The sequence below is a fragment of the Lynx rufus genome, unplaced genomic scaffold (assembly GCF_022079265.1).
Source record: "Lynx rufus isolate CCGP_SWC_20201006 ecotype Redwood Valley unplaced genomic scaffold, mLynRuf1.p SCAF_13, whole genome shotgun sequence".
Taxonomy (NCBI): domain Eukaryota; kingdom Metazoa; phylum Chordata; class Mammalia; order Carnivora; family Felidae; genus Lynx; species Lynx rufus.
In genome coordinates this window covers 7,610,309-7,628,920 of record NW_025814827.1, presented here as the reverse complement: position 1 = coordinate 7,628,920, position 18,612 = coordinate 7,610,309, and the positions used below count along the sequence as shown (strand labels likewise).

Sequence of the window (18,612 nt, the reverse complement as noted above, 5' to 3'; positions counted from 1 at the left end):
AGAGAATAATGTAGTGAACCTTCAACATATCTTTCAGTTTCAACATTATCGGTGTTTCTAATCTCATTTTATCTTTCTCCTACTGCTTTTTTTTTGATCCCCTGGATTATGAACCCATTGATACTTTTAAGTTTTCTTTATTTTCTGGCATGACAAGGACCTACACCTGGAATCATCCGTTTCTCTAAGAAGCCCTCACTGCTTTTGTTAAAGAATGGGATCAGATAACAAAATCTGTGCGTAAAGATTATTGAAAGTTTTTTATTTTTATTTTTTCCATATTTTCCCATGATGCATCTCATTATAATGGTAGCTTACTTCCATAGGCAGGTTTACTCTCATTTGAGTCGTGAAGGAAGGGGCACTTCTCAAAGATGGGATAAAATCTGTATATTTCTATTTTAATTGGTCTAAATGTTAGGTAGAACTGACAGATGATTGAAATGTTGACACATAAGTGTTTTTAACAAAGGACTTCTTTTTAAAAATAAACGCCATTTAGTGTGCTGGTTTGCTGGTACTATAATACAAGGAAATCCTTTGTAAATATATGACTTCTAAAGGTTCGCTTGTACCACGCTTTGGTTTTTTAGCATTCAGTACATTTTCTAATAGTAATAATGTGGATGATAAAGTGTTACTGGATTCTGGCTCTTAAATCTGTGTATGATTTCCAAGATGGACCAAAACCCTATCTTTGCCTACTTTCCCTCTTGATGCCCTACTGAAATAAAATGTATAGAAATAAGAAATGAAGAAACCAATAACAATAAATAGGAAGGCTACCAAAGAGTGGTAATTGAACAGATTTCTGGGTCTCTGCTCGAGTACTAGAAGGCTCTCATTTCTCCTTACCGCTCTCCTCCCTGCACTTAGACTATTGATAGCAGGCACAAACCCCAGGCAAGACATCAAACAGATTTTGTTTAGAGAAATTGGGAAAAGCTAAGGCTTTTAAAGTACAAGCTATATCTCCAGAACAAAAGGGAAAAAAAGCCATCTTTATTCTGGTATTTAGCGGGTCTGCTGGTCCCCACCCATGCATCCTAAAGGAACACTGCCAGTCAGCCTGTACCTACCCCACACAGAGCCCTCCTCAGGAGAGCAGTCCGACCAGAAATCAAACCATCTTCACAATGATAAGAGGAAATCTGTGTTGGCTAAAATGAATCATTCAGATGTAAATGCGAATGAGTAACCAAAGATCACCAGGCATGTGAGGAAAACTGATGGCATGAAAGACTAAAATAACCAGAAAAATTGCTACTGGAGAAAATAGAGCTAATCAGAGAGAACTTAACCAGAAAGGAACTCTAATATACTCAGGGCTGTAGGAAGAGAACTTCACGCATTAAACAAAAATAGGAGAACACACGTTTTCAGATGGAAAGGGCACAACAAGTGCTGAAATAGTGAGTCAAATATCATAATGCAATTCATTCTTGGGAAGCTGCAGAATTCTAAAGATAAAAGATCCAGAGGAAATTCATGTTCAAAGTGACAAGTATCAAACTGAAATCAAACCTCTCATCAGTAATTCTTAAAAAAAAATTTTTTTTTAAGTTTATTTCTTTATTTTGAGAGAGAGTGAGCAAGGGCCGGGCAGACAGAGAGGGAGAGAGAGAATCCCACGCAGGCTCCGTGCTCCCAGTGCAGAGTCCGACACAGGGCCCAATCTCCCAAACTGCGAGATCGTGAGCCTGAGCCTAAACCAAGAGTTGGACACCCAGCCAACTGGGCCACTCAGGCGCCCCTCTCATCAGTAGTTCTTAATGCTTTAAGACAATGAAACATTGCCTACAACTTTTCAAAAGAAAATAATGTGTAGCCAGGGATTCTATATCTTGCCAAACTATAAATCAAAGGAGAGAGCAAACTGAAGTTGATTTTAGACACATAAGAACTCAAAGGCACCTTCTTTTGGAATTAAATGAGTGAGGGTGCCTGGCTGGCACAGTTGGTAGAGCATGTGACTCTTGATCTTGGGGTCATGAATTCAAGCTGTAGATAGATAGATAGATAGATAGATAGATAGGGAATTACACATGCACCATCAGCTTTCTTTTTTTTTTAATTTATTTATTTTTGAGAGAGACAGCATAAACTGGGGAGGAACAGAGAGAGCGGGGGGACAGAAGATCTGAAGCAGGCTCCGTGCTGACAGCAGAGAGCCAGATGCAGGGGTTCAGACCCACAAACCATTAAGATCATGACCTGAATCAAAGTCAGATGCTTAACTCACTGAGCCACCCAGGTGCCCCTCACCATCACCTTTCTTTAAAAAATAAAAAATTATTGTGTAATTTCTCATTAAACATTTTCATTTTGGGGTTTTTTAAAAAAAATCTCATTGTGGGGCACCTGGGTGGCTCAGTCGGGTTAAGAATCCAACTTCAGCTCAGGTCATGATCTCACGGTTCATGGGTTCAAACCCCACATCAGGCTCTGTGCTGACAGCTCAGAGCCTGAAGCCTGCTTCTGATTCTGTGTCCCCCTCTCTCTTTGCCCCACCCCTGCTTGTGCCCTCTCTCTCTCTGTCTTTCAAAAATGAATAAACATTAAAAAAATAATAATAACATAAAAAATCTCATCGCTCCCAAAAGGGTTTGTGGAAAGAAAAAAGGGGATGAATAATTTCAAACAGTAAAATAAGTAGTTGTGGATTTACACCATAAAATGAATTCTAGAGCTACTGTAGCAAACACTAAGGAGACTAATCCCATAATTTCCCATAGTTCCCAGTGACCTCAGCAACAGGTAATTCGGGACTACTTAATTGCAGTCACAACTGGCTAGTATATTATATGGCCAGCAGGGGCAACAGCATCAGATTCTTTTCCCATTGTGACTAGAGTGACATGATCTGGCTTACATTTAAAAGCATCATTCTGGGGCACCTGGGCGGCTCAGCCAGTTAAGCATCCGACTTTTGACTTCGGCTCAGGTCACGATCTCGTGGTTTGTGAGTTCAAGCCCTACATCGGGCTCTGCACTGACAGTGCGGAGCCTGCTTGGGATTCTCTCTGTCTCTGTCCCTCCCCTACTCACTTTATCTCTGTATCTCTCAAAATAAATAAACTGGAAAAAAAAAAGCATCATTCTAATGGCTATGTTGAGAATAGACTTGGGGTAGAATAATAGAGCAAGGATAGAAATAAGAAGAGACCAGTTTGGACATCATTGTAGTATTCTAAGTGAAAGATGGCAGTGGCTCTGATGTGGTGGTAATGGTGGAGTTGGTGAAAAGAGGTCAGATTCTGGGTATAATTTGAAGGTAGAGCCAACAGCATTTCCTGACTGATTGGATATGGGGTGAGCAAGAAAGGAGTAGAGGTTTCTGGCCTGAGCAATAGGAAAAGAGAAACAGATGGGGGGAAAGATGAGGAGTTAAGTTGGGGGTGTTTCAAAAGTTCATTTGGTCTCCAAGTAAAGATGTCAGCTACTTGGATTGGTACTGAGATGTATGTGCCTGCAGTTCTGGAGAAAGTTCTGGCTTAGAGAGGAAATTGTGAAAGTAGTTAGCATATAAAGTGTATTTAAAGCCATGGGATTGGGTGAGATCGCCTAGGAGTGAATAGAGGTCAAGAAGAGGTATGAGGCCTGAGACCCTAAGGCACGCTAACACTTACGGTTCAGGGAGATGAGAAAGAATGGTCAGAGATGACTGAGGAGGAGCAGCCACTGGTGTGTGTACAAGGAAATCCATGAGAGGATGGTGCCCCGGAAGCCATGAGAAGACAGTGTTTCCAGTAGGAAAGAGTCATTGACTATTCATGCTGCCGACAGAGCAAGTAGGAGGGGCACCGAAAATTCACTGCTGGGTTTGGCAGCATGGATATCAGTGTTTACCTTTACAAAAGCCACTGTGTTTTTTCCGACAGCTACTAACTTGTTGAGACAAAAATAATGTATTAAGTTATTTGGGCCCAAGGACTTAATAAATGGAACTGTCAGGTATTTCTTTTGGCCTAGGGACTTTGAAATAATTAGTAAGATACCAAGAGAGCCACAAACAGAAAGTTTGAGAATCTCTACTTTAGAGGATCATGCTAAGTATTTTAAGAGGGGGAAGCTCCTCTTGCCTTTTCTTTGTCTCTGCTGAGAAGTTTGAGTTAGTCATTTTAAATCTGATCAGATTACTGCAGTGAATAAAATTGCCCTAATGTGGTTCAATATAAAAAAAATGAGGAAAACCTTATCCTATGAAATGTCTGCAGTACAGCTTTGCATGAATTTTTCTTCTTGCCTCCATAGGTATGGTCTGAAATATGCGTTGCTTGGCAGCTCGGGTCAACTATAAGACTTTGATTATCATCTGCACACTCTTCACTTTGGTCACGGTACTTTTGTGGAATAAATGTTCCAGCGATAAAGCGATCCAGTTTCCACGGCACTTGAGTAGTGGCTTCAGAGTGGATGGATTAGAAAAAAGAGCAGCAGCATCTGAGAGTAACAACTATGTGAACCACATGGCCAAGCAGTCTGAGGAGGCATTCCCTCAGGAACAGCAGAAAGCACCCCCTGTTGTTGGGAGCTTCAACAGCAATGGGGGAAGCAAGGTGTTAGGGCTCAAATACGAAGAAATTGACTGTCTCATAAATGATGAACACACAATTAAAGGGAGAAGAGAGGGGAATGAAGTCTTTCTTCCATTCACTTGGGTAGAGAAATATTTTGACGTATATGGAAAGGTGGTTCAGTATGATGGCTACGATCGGTTTGAATTCTCTCATAGCTATTCCAAAGTCTATGCACAGAGAGCCCCTTATCACCCTGATGGCGTGTTTATGTCCTTTGAAGGCTACAATGTGGAAGTCCGAGACAGAGTCAAGTGCATAAGTGGGGTTGAAGGTTGGTATCTGTCTGCTCCACTGCCTTTTTCTATCTTGATTGTGTTGAGGAATAAGAAATTGTAGGTGTTAATTATATAGCAAGTACATACATAGCTTACTGTCAGGAGACCATTCATCACTCTGACTTCGCAAGGAGGACCGGGTTAAGTCTAAACCTGAGGCATCATTCTAGATGATGTGATATGGGGGCTGCAAGATGATACCTGATCAAATAGGATTATTCCACGAACCCGCCTCAGAATCTAAAATTATCACCTCTAAAGTAGAGGCACAGCATCTCCAAAAATTTTGCATTAAAATATGCAGTTAGTGCCCTATGAGAGGAGACCAATAGACCTGTGTACCAATGCAGTCTTGCTACCAGATTAACCAGATATCATCTCTGGATGGAGGTTTAAAGTCCTCAGAGCAAGACACCATTTTCTCGGAACTTTTATGCTACACTCCTATAGTCTATTGCATATTGTCTTTAAAACCTGAAGCAGTAGGAGCCCGTTATGAGTGTCATTAGTACATTTTGGAATTTGTATTTCAAACCTAAGATGGATCTGAAAGCCAAATTGAATTTGACTTTAAAATACATCATTTAACCCGAGGAAAGAACTTAGTGTGTTTTCAGATTGCTTTGCTTAGTTTTATTTTATTTTATTTTCTTCATTCTATTAAAAAGTGATTTTAATACAATATTTTAAGTTTTTTATAATATCTTTACCTAATGTTCAGAAGAGGGAAGGGCCAAATTCACTTATATTCATACCACTTCAAGATAATTATTACCATTTTGTATATTCTCTGGAGGTCTTTGTACCTAGGTCTGTGTTTTAACATAGTTGTAATGATACTTAACCACAGTGTCCAGGGTGGTAATGTTTTCTTAGAGATTTCAGAGATACCCATCGTCAAACCTTTTCATGTAAATTAGGTAAAATGTATAAAATTAATAGATGTTTGGATGCTAAAGAAAAAGTAAAAAGCACCCATAACCGCTGTTAATATTTTGATGTGTTTTCCCGATCTTTTTGTTGTTTTTTTAAATAAATTGAGATCATACTGTGTAGTCAATTTTATATTCTCCTTTTTTCATCTAAAATATATTGATTATTCCCCCTTGTTATTAAATATTTACCGAATATTTTAACAACTACTATTCATAGTAAGAATATGCCATGATATGTGTAATGTATTCAGCCTTTCTCCTTAGTTGGCCACTTAGGTCATTTCCAGTTTTTTTTGCTTTTATACATAATGGTATAGATATTTATAGTTAATCATTTGCTGTTTTAATTATATTCTAAGAGTAGTTTCCTAGGAAATAAACTGTCATTCAAATAATAGAAGTTGATCTATTTAGTTACACTGCTTTCCAAAAAAGGTTGAACTACTCATGTTTCCAGTAGCAGAGTGTGAGGGCACACTTGTCACCCAGCTCTTGACATCGTGGAACATCGTTTTTTGTTTTTATTGTTTTTCTGTAAGGAACATTGTTTTTTTGTTTGTTTAATTTCTTAATGTTTATTTATTTGTGAGAGAGAGACAGAGTGTGAGCGGGGGAGGGGCAGAGAGAGAGAGAGAGAGAGAGAGAGAGAGAGAGAGACAGAATCTGAAGCAGGCTCTAGGCTCTGAGCCATCAGCACAGAGCCCAGTGTGGGGCTCGAACTCACGAACCGTGAGATCATGACCCGAGCCAAAGTCAGATGCTTAACTGACTGAGCCACCCAGGGGCCCCAAGGAACATTGGTTTTTCTTTTTTAATCTGTTATTTACAAAGGATCTCATGATTTGCTTTCTATAACAATTAGTGAGGTCAGATATCTTTTTCATATGCTTTCAATCATTATAAAATGATCTTCATGTTGTTTCCCTCTTTCTCTAATGTAATTAAGTGGGCTTTTAAAATATTTATGTGAACTTTTATATATATATAGTAAGGTTAATAATACTTTGTTACACTTATTAAAGATATTTTCTTCAATTTGGTTATCTTTCATCTTACTTATGATTTGTTTTGGAAGTTTTTAGTTTCATTTACTAAACTTACAGACTTTTTTTTTTTTACTTTTATGGTTAGAAAGTCATTGCCACATTGTGGTCAGCTGTTCATCTGTATTTTCTCTTAATAGTTTTATTAGGGTTTTGGTTTTTTACATTAAGCTTTTTAGGCCAGCTTAATTGATTTATATTTTGGTAAATGGTACAAAGTCAGGGTATAATTTCAGACTCTTCCCCTCACATGTATTGAATAATCTTTTGTCCCCACGAATTCATGATGCAGTCTTTATATTAAAAGCATATCTGTAGCCTAGGTTTCTTAGCCCTTATAGTTCCTAATTCCTTAAACTGTTTTGAAACTACATCACACATACAGTTTTGTAGGTTCTTGGTTTCTGCTATGTCCATCTGATGTTGATCAAATTATTTTAGAACTACAGAAAGGAGTTTATTTCTAAACACATAGACCATGATGCAGCAATACAATATTCTGTGCAATGTGGCATTATTGTATTCCCCATGTAGAATCACTAAAATAAACACTAATAAACATTTCAAAGTTTTGCTTAGAACTTTACAAGAGATCATCCATTAATGAATTATGTCAGAAATCTCTAGTTAGATATACAACTTTAACTCATTTAAAAAACACGCCTCATTCTCAAGAGTCACATTTTGACATGCCGGATATGAAGAAGAATTGCAAACTGCGTTTATACTTGAAGTTGCCTGGTCATACCCGGCTCCTTAAGCAAATACTTTAACCATCAGCTGATATAGTTAGACCACATCTTAACATTGGAGAGAGAGAGGAGTAGGTTACTAACTTGAATGTGAAGTACAAACATGTAAGAAAATTTCAGAGTTAATATTTTAGGATAAACCTGTGGTAACATTATCTACCTGTATTTAAATTGTACAAAATACGAATGTATGAAACGGGGTTTTGAAAACGGGACGTCTGTAGCTCTGTAAAACATCAGTTCTTAAAGGGTTTTCTACCACACTGCATTGCTGTCTGTCAAATACTGAACAAGAGTGAATAAGCCTCGATTTTGTTTTTCATGTCTGATTGCCTCATTACTAGTTTTTAATCATTTTGAAAGTAGCGTAATACCAAAGCTTTAAAGCTGCCGATAACCCTATAACGTGCCCCAGAGGTAAAGCAGTGGAGAGCGTTGTTCAGAATACGCTTGGAAATGTCCAGATGTGGTTATTTATTTAGTTTCTCTATTTTGTAGGTGTACCTTTATCTACACAATGGGGACCTCAAGGCTATTTCTACCCAATCCAGATTGCACAATATGGGTTGAGTCATTACAGCAAGAATCTAACTGAGAAACCCCCTCACGTAGAGGTATATGAAACAGCAGAAGACAGAGACAGAAACAGCAAGCCGAATGACTGGACTGTGCCAAAGGGCTGCTTTATGGCTAGTGTGGCTGATAAGTCTAGATTCACCAATGTTAAGCAGTTCATTACTCCAGGTAAGTGATGATTATTATATGTGTCTGCTAATTTTATGTTGATTTATGGTACCTGATAACTCCTTTAAAATTGCTTTTATGGTTTTAAAAAGCACATTAGCAGACCCTTTATATTGTATCTATATAAAGAAACATGGTGTCACCCAAGTGAAATCCCTAGAAAAAGAACAGCTAAAAATTCAAGGTTATTAAAAAAAAAAAAAAGAAAAAAGAAAAAACTGCGTGGAAAACCAAGCCATAGATTGAATATTAAGATCCAGGTTACTACATGGTATGTGTCTCCTTCCAGGGATCTATGTCCCATAGGAAGGACCCTCATTGGTTTATTTTAGTATTTCAGTGCAGCATTTATTCTTTAACTTTTAAACTGTTTTGCATTAAGGTAGAAATTTTTCTTTATAGAGAGCCATCCTTTCCTTTGTCTGGTTTTTACCAGCATGTTTTTTTTTTGTTTGTTTTTTTTTTTTCAAAATATTATAGCATTAGCAACCAGGCCTGCTTCTCGTATTGAGTTTTGTTAATGTACTAGATTGTCTCAAACTTCATATAAAACCATTTCATTAATAAAATCATTTATAAAATCAAATTAACTTTATGCAACATTTCCCCTTTTAGTAAGACAGTCTCATTAATTAGGATGTAATGTATTTTTCTCCTCTAATCAATATCCATGAGAATTAATGAGTCGATTACTTAAAAAGACAATGAAATAATTTCAGTTAGCACCTCAGGCTTAATTCTCTATGGGGGAAATGTTGTCAAGAACAGAACTGATTCCCCCCTTCCACCAACCTTGCAGTCGGTAAATAAAACGAGAGAAAAGGTTATAAGACCTCTTCTGTATTCTCTCCTTGTCCTTTATTGATGACTGTGTAATTCACAGACCTTGAAAGCCACAATACAAATCTACTCATTCTAGATGACCTTAAGTAATGGATTTATGAGTGCTTAATGCAGTGCAAATAATGAATGACCTTTAGTTTTTATTGTGACTAGAACTTCTTTTCTCCTATGGTATTCTGTGATATTCCAGTACACAGAGCATCTCTGCTTATTGTAAAACCACAGGCTTGACTGGTGAGAAAGTACATGGAGATGTTCAAGAGTATTTAGCTTGTGATACCAAAGAGGTTATTGTAGCAGGAAATGATTAGACTAAGCAAAAGGACATTTGTTTTTGTATGTACCCAAGGAACTTACTTTTGCACTAATTAATAATGTTGTCTGGATTAGGGTGAGAAACAGCTCTCATCTTGATCTCAAATGTTGAGAAGTTGTCTAGAGTGCTCTTTTGAACTCTATTCTATTTAGAGCAGTAGATTTCATTGCTCACTTTGGATGCCCTGGGTGATAACAAAAGATAAGTCTCCTCATACTGTGTGAGGGACCCTCACGTCAGCTCTTCATTCTGCAGCCCGTAGCTAGAGATAGAACTGCTTCCTAAGGTGGTTTTCAGTATATGGGGGGAGAGAACTCTGGGACGGTCACTCTGTCAGTGGCACACAAGCTACTCACAGTTGGAACTCCTTGTTGGTGGAGTGTGCTAACTGGGAATGGGGCCCTTGTTTTGCTATCTTGGGCATGCGTGGAGGTGTATTTGATCTAGGTTATGAGGGCAAGTGAGTTGGGTTACATGGAAGTTGTTGCTCAGCACGGGAGAAGGAAATCAAAGCAGTGCGACTGTTGTATTTGAAGCGCAGGATGGGGAGATGAGGCTTTTCAGAGGGTATAGACCTCCTGGGGGATAAATTCTGAGAATCCCTGTTGAGAAGAATTTGGAACTTGTGTATAGAAACATTGGCCTCAATGAGGTGAGTCTCAGAGGACCAGGGGCTGAATGCTGTTGGCCTTTTAGTTTTTCTTTTGGGGCCTTTAATTTTTTTCCTTGAAAGGAAATAAAATCCTCTAGAAGAAAGAACCAGAACATGGGTCTACATCATATTTTATTGTTTTGTTTGTTGAATAATGTTTGAGTTCCTCTTCCTAATTTTAAAATTGAATGAACTGAAACTTTATACCTGTCATACTCCATTAAATTAAATTAGCTTTCCCTTTCCTGATGTACTTTCTTCACTTCATTTGCATGACCTCACTTTCTCCCCTCTCTCTGTGCAGCCATTCTTTCTCAGACTTCCTGTGAGCTTCTGTTCTGCCTGGCCCTTATCTCTCACTGTTCCTCAAGGTTCTGAGTAGGGAGGGCCTCTTCTCACTGAGCTTAGTAAGTCTGTGGATTAAAATGAATGAATGATGATGGTTTGTGTTGTATGTGAAAACATTGATTTAAAGACTGTTCTTAAGTGTTTATCATCCTTTTTTGGCCTAAAGGACACATACACCAAGAATAAACACTTATAGTAACTCCTAGGCTTAACTGCTCAGAGAGAGGACGAGTATGGATTTCAAAAAATGGGAAACCCAGAACTTTCTACTAATAGATTGAAAGTAGGCATCTCTAGATACAGAATACCTTCAGTAGAGCTCAGACCTCGCCTGCTGTATTTCCAGAGTGGTTGCCACAACCACACTCACATCCCTTTTGCTACCATTTGGATCCTTCCGAGTGGTGTTGACAGGTTATGTAACCACTCTGTATATCTATAAATTGGGAATTAAAAGACTTGGAAGATTGTTGTAAAGACTGCCATTTTTTTGTTTGATTGATTTGTGTTGGGAATTGGGACTTCTTCTCTTCTTCTGTGTGGCTCAGTAGCTCCCTCTGGTGGTGATAGCGTTTTAGGAAAATAGTCTTTTTTTTTTTTAAAGGTTATATCCCATGACATCAACTAATCTGTTATAGTGAAACATCAGGTAATTTTGGCCATATCATTTCATTAGATTTGTATTGATAAAGTGAAAGAAGGGAATTCTGGGAGGAAAATAGATAATTCTTCAGCTTCCTCCCATTTTGGACTTTTTAAATTTTAAAAGTTTTTATCTATTATTTTTGAGAAAGAGAGTGCAAGTGGGGGAGGGGCAGAGAGAGAAGGAGACACAATCAGACACAGGCTCCAGGCTCTGAGCCGTCAGCACAGAATCCGATGCAGGGCTTGAACCCACAAATCGTGAGATCATGACCCAAGCCAAAGTCAGTCACTTAACCAACTGAGCCACCCAGGAGCCCCCCATTTGGACTTCTAAAGATGGATCACTGTTATTCAGTTTCATGAGAATGAATTGGTCATACTTAATAATATGGTCTTATTAATGAGGCATTACCCTAAGAATGAAAAAATAAGCACTCAAGACAATCTTCTCTGCTGAATATAATTTAAACCTGAGTGATTTGTCAGTCAATTCAGAATCCTGCAGTGTTTTGGGAATGTTGTATTGAGCATCAGATTCCATTTTACCGTAGATGTAGGAAAACAACTAGTAAAGAGAGAGATTGCATGTTGACATTTTTCCAGATAAAATGGATCTTTATTAGAAATATGCTTCTGAAATCCCTTTTTAAAAAGTCACTCAAGACTCTTAAGAGACAAAACAGATGAACATAAAGGAAGGGAAACAAAAATAATATAAAAACTGGGAGGGGGACAAAACAGAAGAGACTCATAAATATGGAGAACAAACTGAGGGTTGCTGGAGGGGTTGTGGGAGGGGGGATAGGCTAAATGGGTAAGGGGCACTAAGGAATCTACTCCTGAAATCATCGTTGCACTATATGCTAACTAATTTGGATGTAAATTTTAAAAAATAAAAAAATAAAGTTAAAAAAAAAAAGTCACTCAAAGCATCATTTGACATGTAAGTCTATCAAGATGTTCTCATTCCTTATACAATTTGCATGATTGTCTGTTCCATCAAATGAAATAATTAAGAGCCCTGGACCAATTATGTCCACACTGGTAGAGTCCAGTGTTGGGAGAGTTTAACAGCCAGCTCCACATGCTAGGGCTCTCCAGGCTAATTACACTTGTATACACCATCATCAATCCACACTTCATCTTTGCCCCTGGTGATATACGGAAGATTTCTTCAAAGGACTCCTCAAAGCAGATCTGATTCTGTAGCTATTTTGAGAGAAATAACTCTTCCAGCGATTATGCTCATGAGGATGCCATTTCCAATACCATTTCTTTTTCATAGTCTTTGATCTTGGGTCCAGGAACCCTGGTTTCTGGTCCCTACTCTACCACGAATTGGCATTTGGCTCTGAGCAAACCTTTTAACCTTGCAAAGCCTCCATATCTTTGTTTCTGAAATGGAAGTAGTAATTCCTGCTCTACTGGCCTCAGATTATTATAAAGATCCTGTGAGATAACACATGGGAATGTAAATTCATATATAAAATATGCAGTACGTGTATTTTTGCTAGTGGTGGTGGTCGTGTTGCTGCTGCTCTTTAATATGCTCTGTTTCTTTCCTTGGTAGATCTAGACCAGCCATATTCAGAAAGGCAACTTTTTGGGAGTCAGCTGTCATTGTACTGTAGATACGCAAGAGAAATCTCTTATTTGATGATTTGCCAGATAAAACAGCTGTTACTGTTTTATCAGCCTCTGAAGGCCAGTGGCTTCAGAGTAATAATAATGATAATCACTATCAATTTTTACTTTGTTCCAAGCCACTATCTTTTTTTTTTTAAATCCTCACAATTACCTTGCAAAGTATTATTTAACATGCGAAGAAACTGAGGTTCAAAGAGTTATATCGTCTTGAACATCTCAAAGCTAGTAGGTGGTAGAGTAACAGTTCAAACAAGGTTTTGTGGGGTTTTAATTCTATGCTTCCCCCTCGACCTCCCCCAGTTTCCCTCCCTTTTTGTGGGCTACGTGAACCCATTGCTTAATTTTCAGAAATTTTATTCACAACTCCAGCAGATATCTGGAAGCAAACCTATCGTTTTCAGCATCAGTTAGCAGCAGTTAAGAGTGTATATTGTAAAGGGAAGCCTGACTGGTTCAGTTGGCAGAGTGTGCAACTCTTGATCTCTGGATCGTGACTTTGAGCCCCATGTTGGGCATAGAGATTACTTAAAAATAAACTTAAAAAAAAAAAAAAAAGTGTATTGTGAAGCCAAACTAGGCAACCTGAGTTTCACATTTTGTACATCAGGCAAGTTACTTAACTTCCCTGTGTCTCAGTTTGTCAACCATAAAGTAAGAGTAATAATAGCACTGTTCTTGTTACAAGGATTAAGTGAGTTAAGACTAGTAAAGCACTGGGGCGCCTGGGTGGCTCAGTCGGTTAAGTGTCCAACTTGGGCTCAGGTCATGAACTCACGGTCTGTGGGTTCAAGCCCCACGTGGGGCTCTGTGCTGACAGCTCGGAGCCTGGAGCCCGCTTCCGATTCTGTGTCTCCCTCTCTCTCTGCCCCTTCCCTGCTTGCGCTCTGTCTCTCTCTCTCAAAAATAAAATAAAAACATTTAAAAAAAAAAAAGCGACTAGTAAAGCACTTAGAACATAGTAAATACTTACTAAATGTTAATTAGATTAAAAGATTTCAATTCATGTGCAGCCATTCTTCTAACGTCTCACAATATTATGTGCTAAGCCTATTTTGGCTATTTTTTTCTCTTTATAGAATGGGTATATTAGGGCAGCCATTGATTATCGATCAGCCAGCATTCGATCTAGAAAAGGCAGTTTGATCAACAACACCTTAATCATTTGCTCTTAGCCCGCTAACATAAACTAGACAGGCCTGAAACTCATGAGCCATCATGGATGGGCTCATCAATTGTATCATTTGTTTTTGGTTGCTTCAGTAAAATGATGATGATGATGATGATGATGATATGGTTAACCAAAATATCGAAATGCTAATTTTGTATGGTTAGTGGTTATCAAGGATGAATTGCGATTTATTTTTAATACAAAGAGCTTTTATTCTAACCAGTCTTTGTTGGTATATTTTCCCCCTACAGAAACCAGTGAAGGTGTATCCTTGCAACTGGGGAACACAAAAGATTTTATTATTTCATTTGACCTCAAGTTCTTGACAAATGGAAGTGTGTCCGTGGTTCTAGAGACCACAGAAAAGAATCAGCTCTTCACTGTACATTATGTCTCAAATACCCAGCTAATTGCTTTTAAAGAAAGAGACATATACTATGGCATTGGGCCTAGAACTTCATGGAGCACGGTCACAAGGGACCTGGTCACTGACCTCAGGAAAGGAGTGGGTCTTTCCAACACAAAAGCTGTCAAGCCAACCAAAATCATGCCCAAAAAGGTGGTTAGGTTGATTGCAAAAGGGAAAGGATTCCTTGACAACATTACCATCTCTACCACAGCCCACATGGCTGCATTCTTCGCTGCCAGCGATTGGCTGGTAAGGAACCAGGATGAGAAAGGTGGCTGGCCAATTATGGTGACCCGTAAGTTAGGGGAGGGGTTCAAGTCTTTAGAGCCAGGGTGGTACTCGGCCATGGCCCAAGGGCAAGCCATTTCAACCTTAGTCAGGGCCTATCTATTAACAAAAGACCATTTATTCCTCAGTTCAGCTTTAAGGGCAACAGCCCCTTACAAGTTTCTGTCAGAACAGCATGGAGTTAGGGCTGTGTTTATGAATAAACACGACTGGTATGAAGAATATCCCACCACACCTAGCTCTTTCGTTTTAAATGGCTTTATGTATTCTTTAATTGGGCTGTATGACTTAAAAGAAACTGCAGGGGAAAAACTCGGGAAAGAAGCGAGGTCCTTGTATGAGCGTGGTATGGAATCCCTTAAAGCCATGCTCCCCTTGTATGACACCGGGTCAGGAACCATCTATGACCTCCGCCACTTCATGCTTGGCATTGCCCCCAACCTGGCCCGCTGGGACTACCACACCACCCACATCAATCAGCTGCAGCTACTCAGCACCATCGATGAGTCCCCAATCTTCAAAGAGTTTGTCAAGAGGTGGAAAAGCTACCTTAAAGGCAGCAGGGCAAAGCACAACTAGAGCTCGGAACCAAAATCGTCTTTCAGCCTCTGTCGTACACAACTATGGGCTCTACGTCAGCGGAGCATAGGCACGTTTTAAAAGGTGGTATACTAGGTTTTTGTGGATTACATCAAAGTGATAAATGAAACCAGTCGTCGGAGATCATTGCATTCTGTGGGTTGGGTGTTTTGAAACCTCGGTGGCCCTTGGAGCAGAAAAGTGTTAGTCGATGGCTGAACAAAGGTGTTTAACTTTGCCTTGCTTATCACCTTCTGCGGTTCCACAGATAGTCCCATCCCTCTGGGTTTGGGAAAGACACTGGTAAGTGGCTGTTAGTGGCCAGCTGTCTAGTGCTTACCTGAAAACTTAGTATGGGCCTCTCTTAAAATGTGACTATTTATGTTTATGTTGGAAGCAAACTTTAAAAAATTATGTGCTGTAATACAGTAAGTGTGTACTCGCAGCCTGAATAGTGGACTGTGTGCAACTTTTTAAAATGATGTTTCTTTTCTATAGATTAATTTCTGGGCAAATTTCGTGTTGCGTTTGTTGAATTTGTTATATATGGAGAATATTTTGAATGTATGGTTTTCTTGAAACATGTAAATTAAAAACACAACCAGTGTTCAGGCTTCACAGTTATATAATGTAAGCACAACTAAAATGAAACTTGTTGACTGCACAAGAAATCACAAAAATGTTACTCTGTTTTATGAAACTCGATCTACAATCAGTAAAGATTTGATAATCAGTCTATCCCTCCCCACTCCCCCTGTGATGCTTTCTTTTTGTCACTGTCTAGAATTCTGTATTTCATTTCAGACTACACTTGAGAGTTTTATCTGTTTTGGGGGGACATTTTGGAAATTTTCTTTAAGGAGCTAGTCCCCTCCCGCTGCCCTTCCAGGGGTTTTTTTCCCCCTCTGTAAAGAAACGTACTCTGTCAGATATTATACACAAGAACCATAGCAGGTTTTTTCCCTTCTTTTAGGTCATTCTTGGTTGTCAACTTTCCAGACCATTGACTCTGCACATCAGTGTTTTTCTTTTGCAATTTTAATTTTAAATTATTTCAGCTATTGGGTAGATGCTACCACATTCGCTGTACGTGTGTAACCAGACCTTTCTTTTGGTTTTATATCCCACCATACCTCACATAAATAGGTTCACAGCCCTCACACCCCGGGCAGTGTCTGCTAGAGGGCTTCCGGCATTGTCAATATCAAGCGAGGTTGATTTTGCTGTTTTTGTTTTAGTGTGTGACGAACACCAAATCACTACTGTAACTTACACAGATTGAAATACGAGACCCCACACTTTCAGGAGACTGAGTCTGACAAACACATTGCAATTTGTCTGTGACCTGTATTAAATGTACATCAAGAGCCACGAGGGCACTTGCCCACATACTGCATCTTAAATTGAACTCAGCCTACCAACACAACTTAGAAGTCAGAAAATGTATACATGTGTATGAGTGTAATATAAAGGCAAAGTATATATATTAGTGGCAAAGGGAGCAGGAGCCGAGAAAACAATATAGATCTACACTGAAGACGATATTACGGAAAAGTAAGCTTCAACTCCCAAGTTATGTGGCCACAACTCTATTTTGCCCACAACAGAAGAGCTGCGGGTTATTCAGTTTCCCCCTAGCATTTGACTTTTGTAGTTCTACATCAGATGTCTCAACAAAAATATCTGGACTCCTCTTTTTTTTTTCTTTTTTTTTTTTTATTTCAGTGCTCAAAAAATAAACTTTCTCCAATCTGGAAACCCTTTTTACTTCATCTTCTCTGTTATTATCTAGAGCGGTCCAGACTTCTGCCTTGTGTTTGCATACTGGTACTTCAGACTAAGGGAATCAGCAAAAACAGCATGGTATGCTTCCGTGACAGATACCAGTGCCTTAACGATGTGGCTGTCCTTTTCCACTGAAAAAGGAAAGACATTTTGATCTAGAAATGGCATTGCTGTTTCATTGCTGTTGGTTTCACACTGCCTTCCACGTTGCAACAGCAACTTGATTTTTCTCGTGATCCCAGAATTTTCTAAGAGGATGAGTTGAACCTGCGACAGCCCCGCCAGCATATACCGGTGGTTCTCAAACTTCAGGGTGCCTCAGCATCACCTGGCAGCTTCCTGAAATTCAGATGCCGGTTACTCACTAAATCTGCCCGTGAAGCATGAGAATCTGCATTTTTGACAAGCATTCGGATAATTCTCATGCAGGTGATCTGCGGGGCAGACGTGGAGGAACACTGCCCAAGACCATCGATTGCGTTTTTGTTCCGAAACACCTACAGAGTTTTCTAGGGTTTTAAACCATGTGAAATGTTTACTTGTTCTCAGCTTAGAAGAATGGGAAAGGTATTTTAGTTTTGTTTTGTTTCTTTTGATTTGTCTTTGTTTCAAGATAATGGGTCTTTGTTTTTTTGCATTCATCTTGAGTTAGCTCTGATGTTAAATTAAATCTATTGCCACTTCAGTTGTAAAACCAGCCAAAAGTTTCCAGATAAAGGTCAAGTTTGGCCCTTTAGGATTATTGTACATAAAGGCTTCATCCAAAAACCACCCAGTGTCTGTGAGCAAATACAGAAGTGACACACAAGCACAACTTTCCAGATGTGGCAGAGGCCTTTTCTTTGTCGGTGTGCAAACTTTCACTGAAAGCTGCTATTTTCATCCTTGTTGTAATTGTTTTTCTTGTTTCTCCTCCATTGTCCATGTGGGTTAGATGCCATGTGTTAAATATGCAATAAAGTGTTTACAGGACGCCCTTCTGAAGGGCGGTCCTTTGTAAAGCTGTACAGACTTGGCAATTTAAGCACAATGTGCACATGTTAGTTTTCTATACAGCAAAACTGGATTTTTTGCAGATGGAAAGGTATTTTGTTTCTATACAAAGTAAATGGATTGTTTGTGCTTAATGTAAAGCTGCTTTATAAAATTGTAAAATAAAGTTTTTATCTTAAAAGGAATATCTCTGGAGATTTCTTCCTTCTCTAATCTAAGATTTTTTGAGCCCAGCAAGTGGATTTCTGAGGATTTTCTCTTCAACCGGTGACAAGTAGGCAGTAAATATTCATCAAAGATGTATCGGGCTCTTTATTTTATTTTTTTTTTTCAACGTTTATTTATTTTTGGGACAGAGAGAGACAGAGCATGAACGGGGGAGGGGCAGAGAGAGAGGGAGACACAGACTGGGAAACAGGCTCCAGGCTCTGAGCCATCAGCCCAGAGCCTGACGCGGGGCTCGAACTCACGGACCGCGAGATCGTGACCTGGCTGAAGTCGGACGCTTAACCGACTGCGCCACCCAGGCGCCCCATGTATCGGGCCCTTTAAGACAAAGTGGGGAAGGGCCTGTCCCGTGGGTCTTACCCCTGGGAGGTTTATTGTACAG

At 39.2% G+C, this 18,612-nt stretch overlaps 1 protein-coding gene across 1 annotated transcript in view; it reads left to right on the top strand.

Annotated features, from left to right (window-relative positions):
• The window catches only part of GLCE (glucuronic acid epimerase), a 116,522-nt gene extending 98,344 nt beyond the window's left edge, over positions 1-18,178 (top strand). Inside the window, exons 2-4 of the mRNA XM_047074871.1 lie at positions 4,255-4,851; positions 8,084-8,329; positions 14,200-18,178. Coding sequence (XP_046930827.1) covers positions 4,269-4,851; positions 8,084-8,329; positions 14,200-15,224 — 1,854 coding nt within the window. The 5' untranslated portion in view covers positions 4,255-4,268 and the 3' untranslated portion in view covers positions 15,225-18,178. The remainder of the gene's footprint in view (positions 1-4,254; positions 4,852-8,083; positions 8,330-14,199) is intronic.
• Positions 18,179-18,612: the final 434 nt, after the last annotated feature.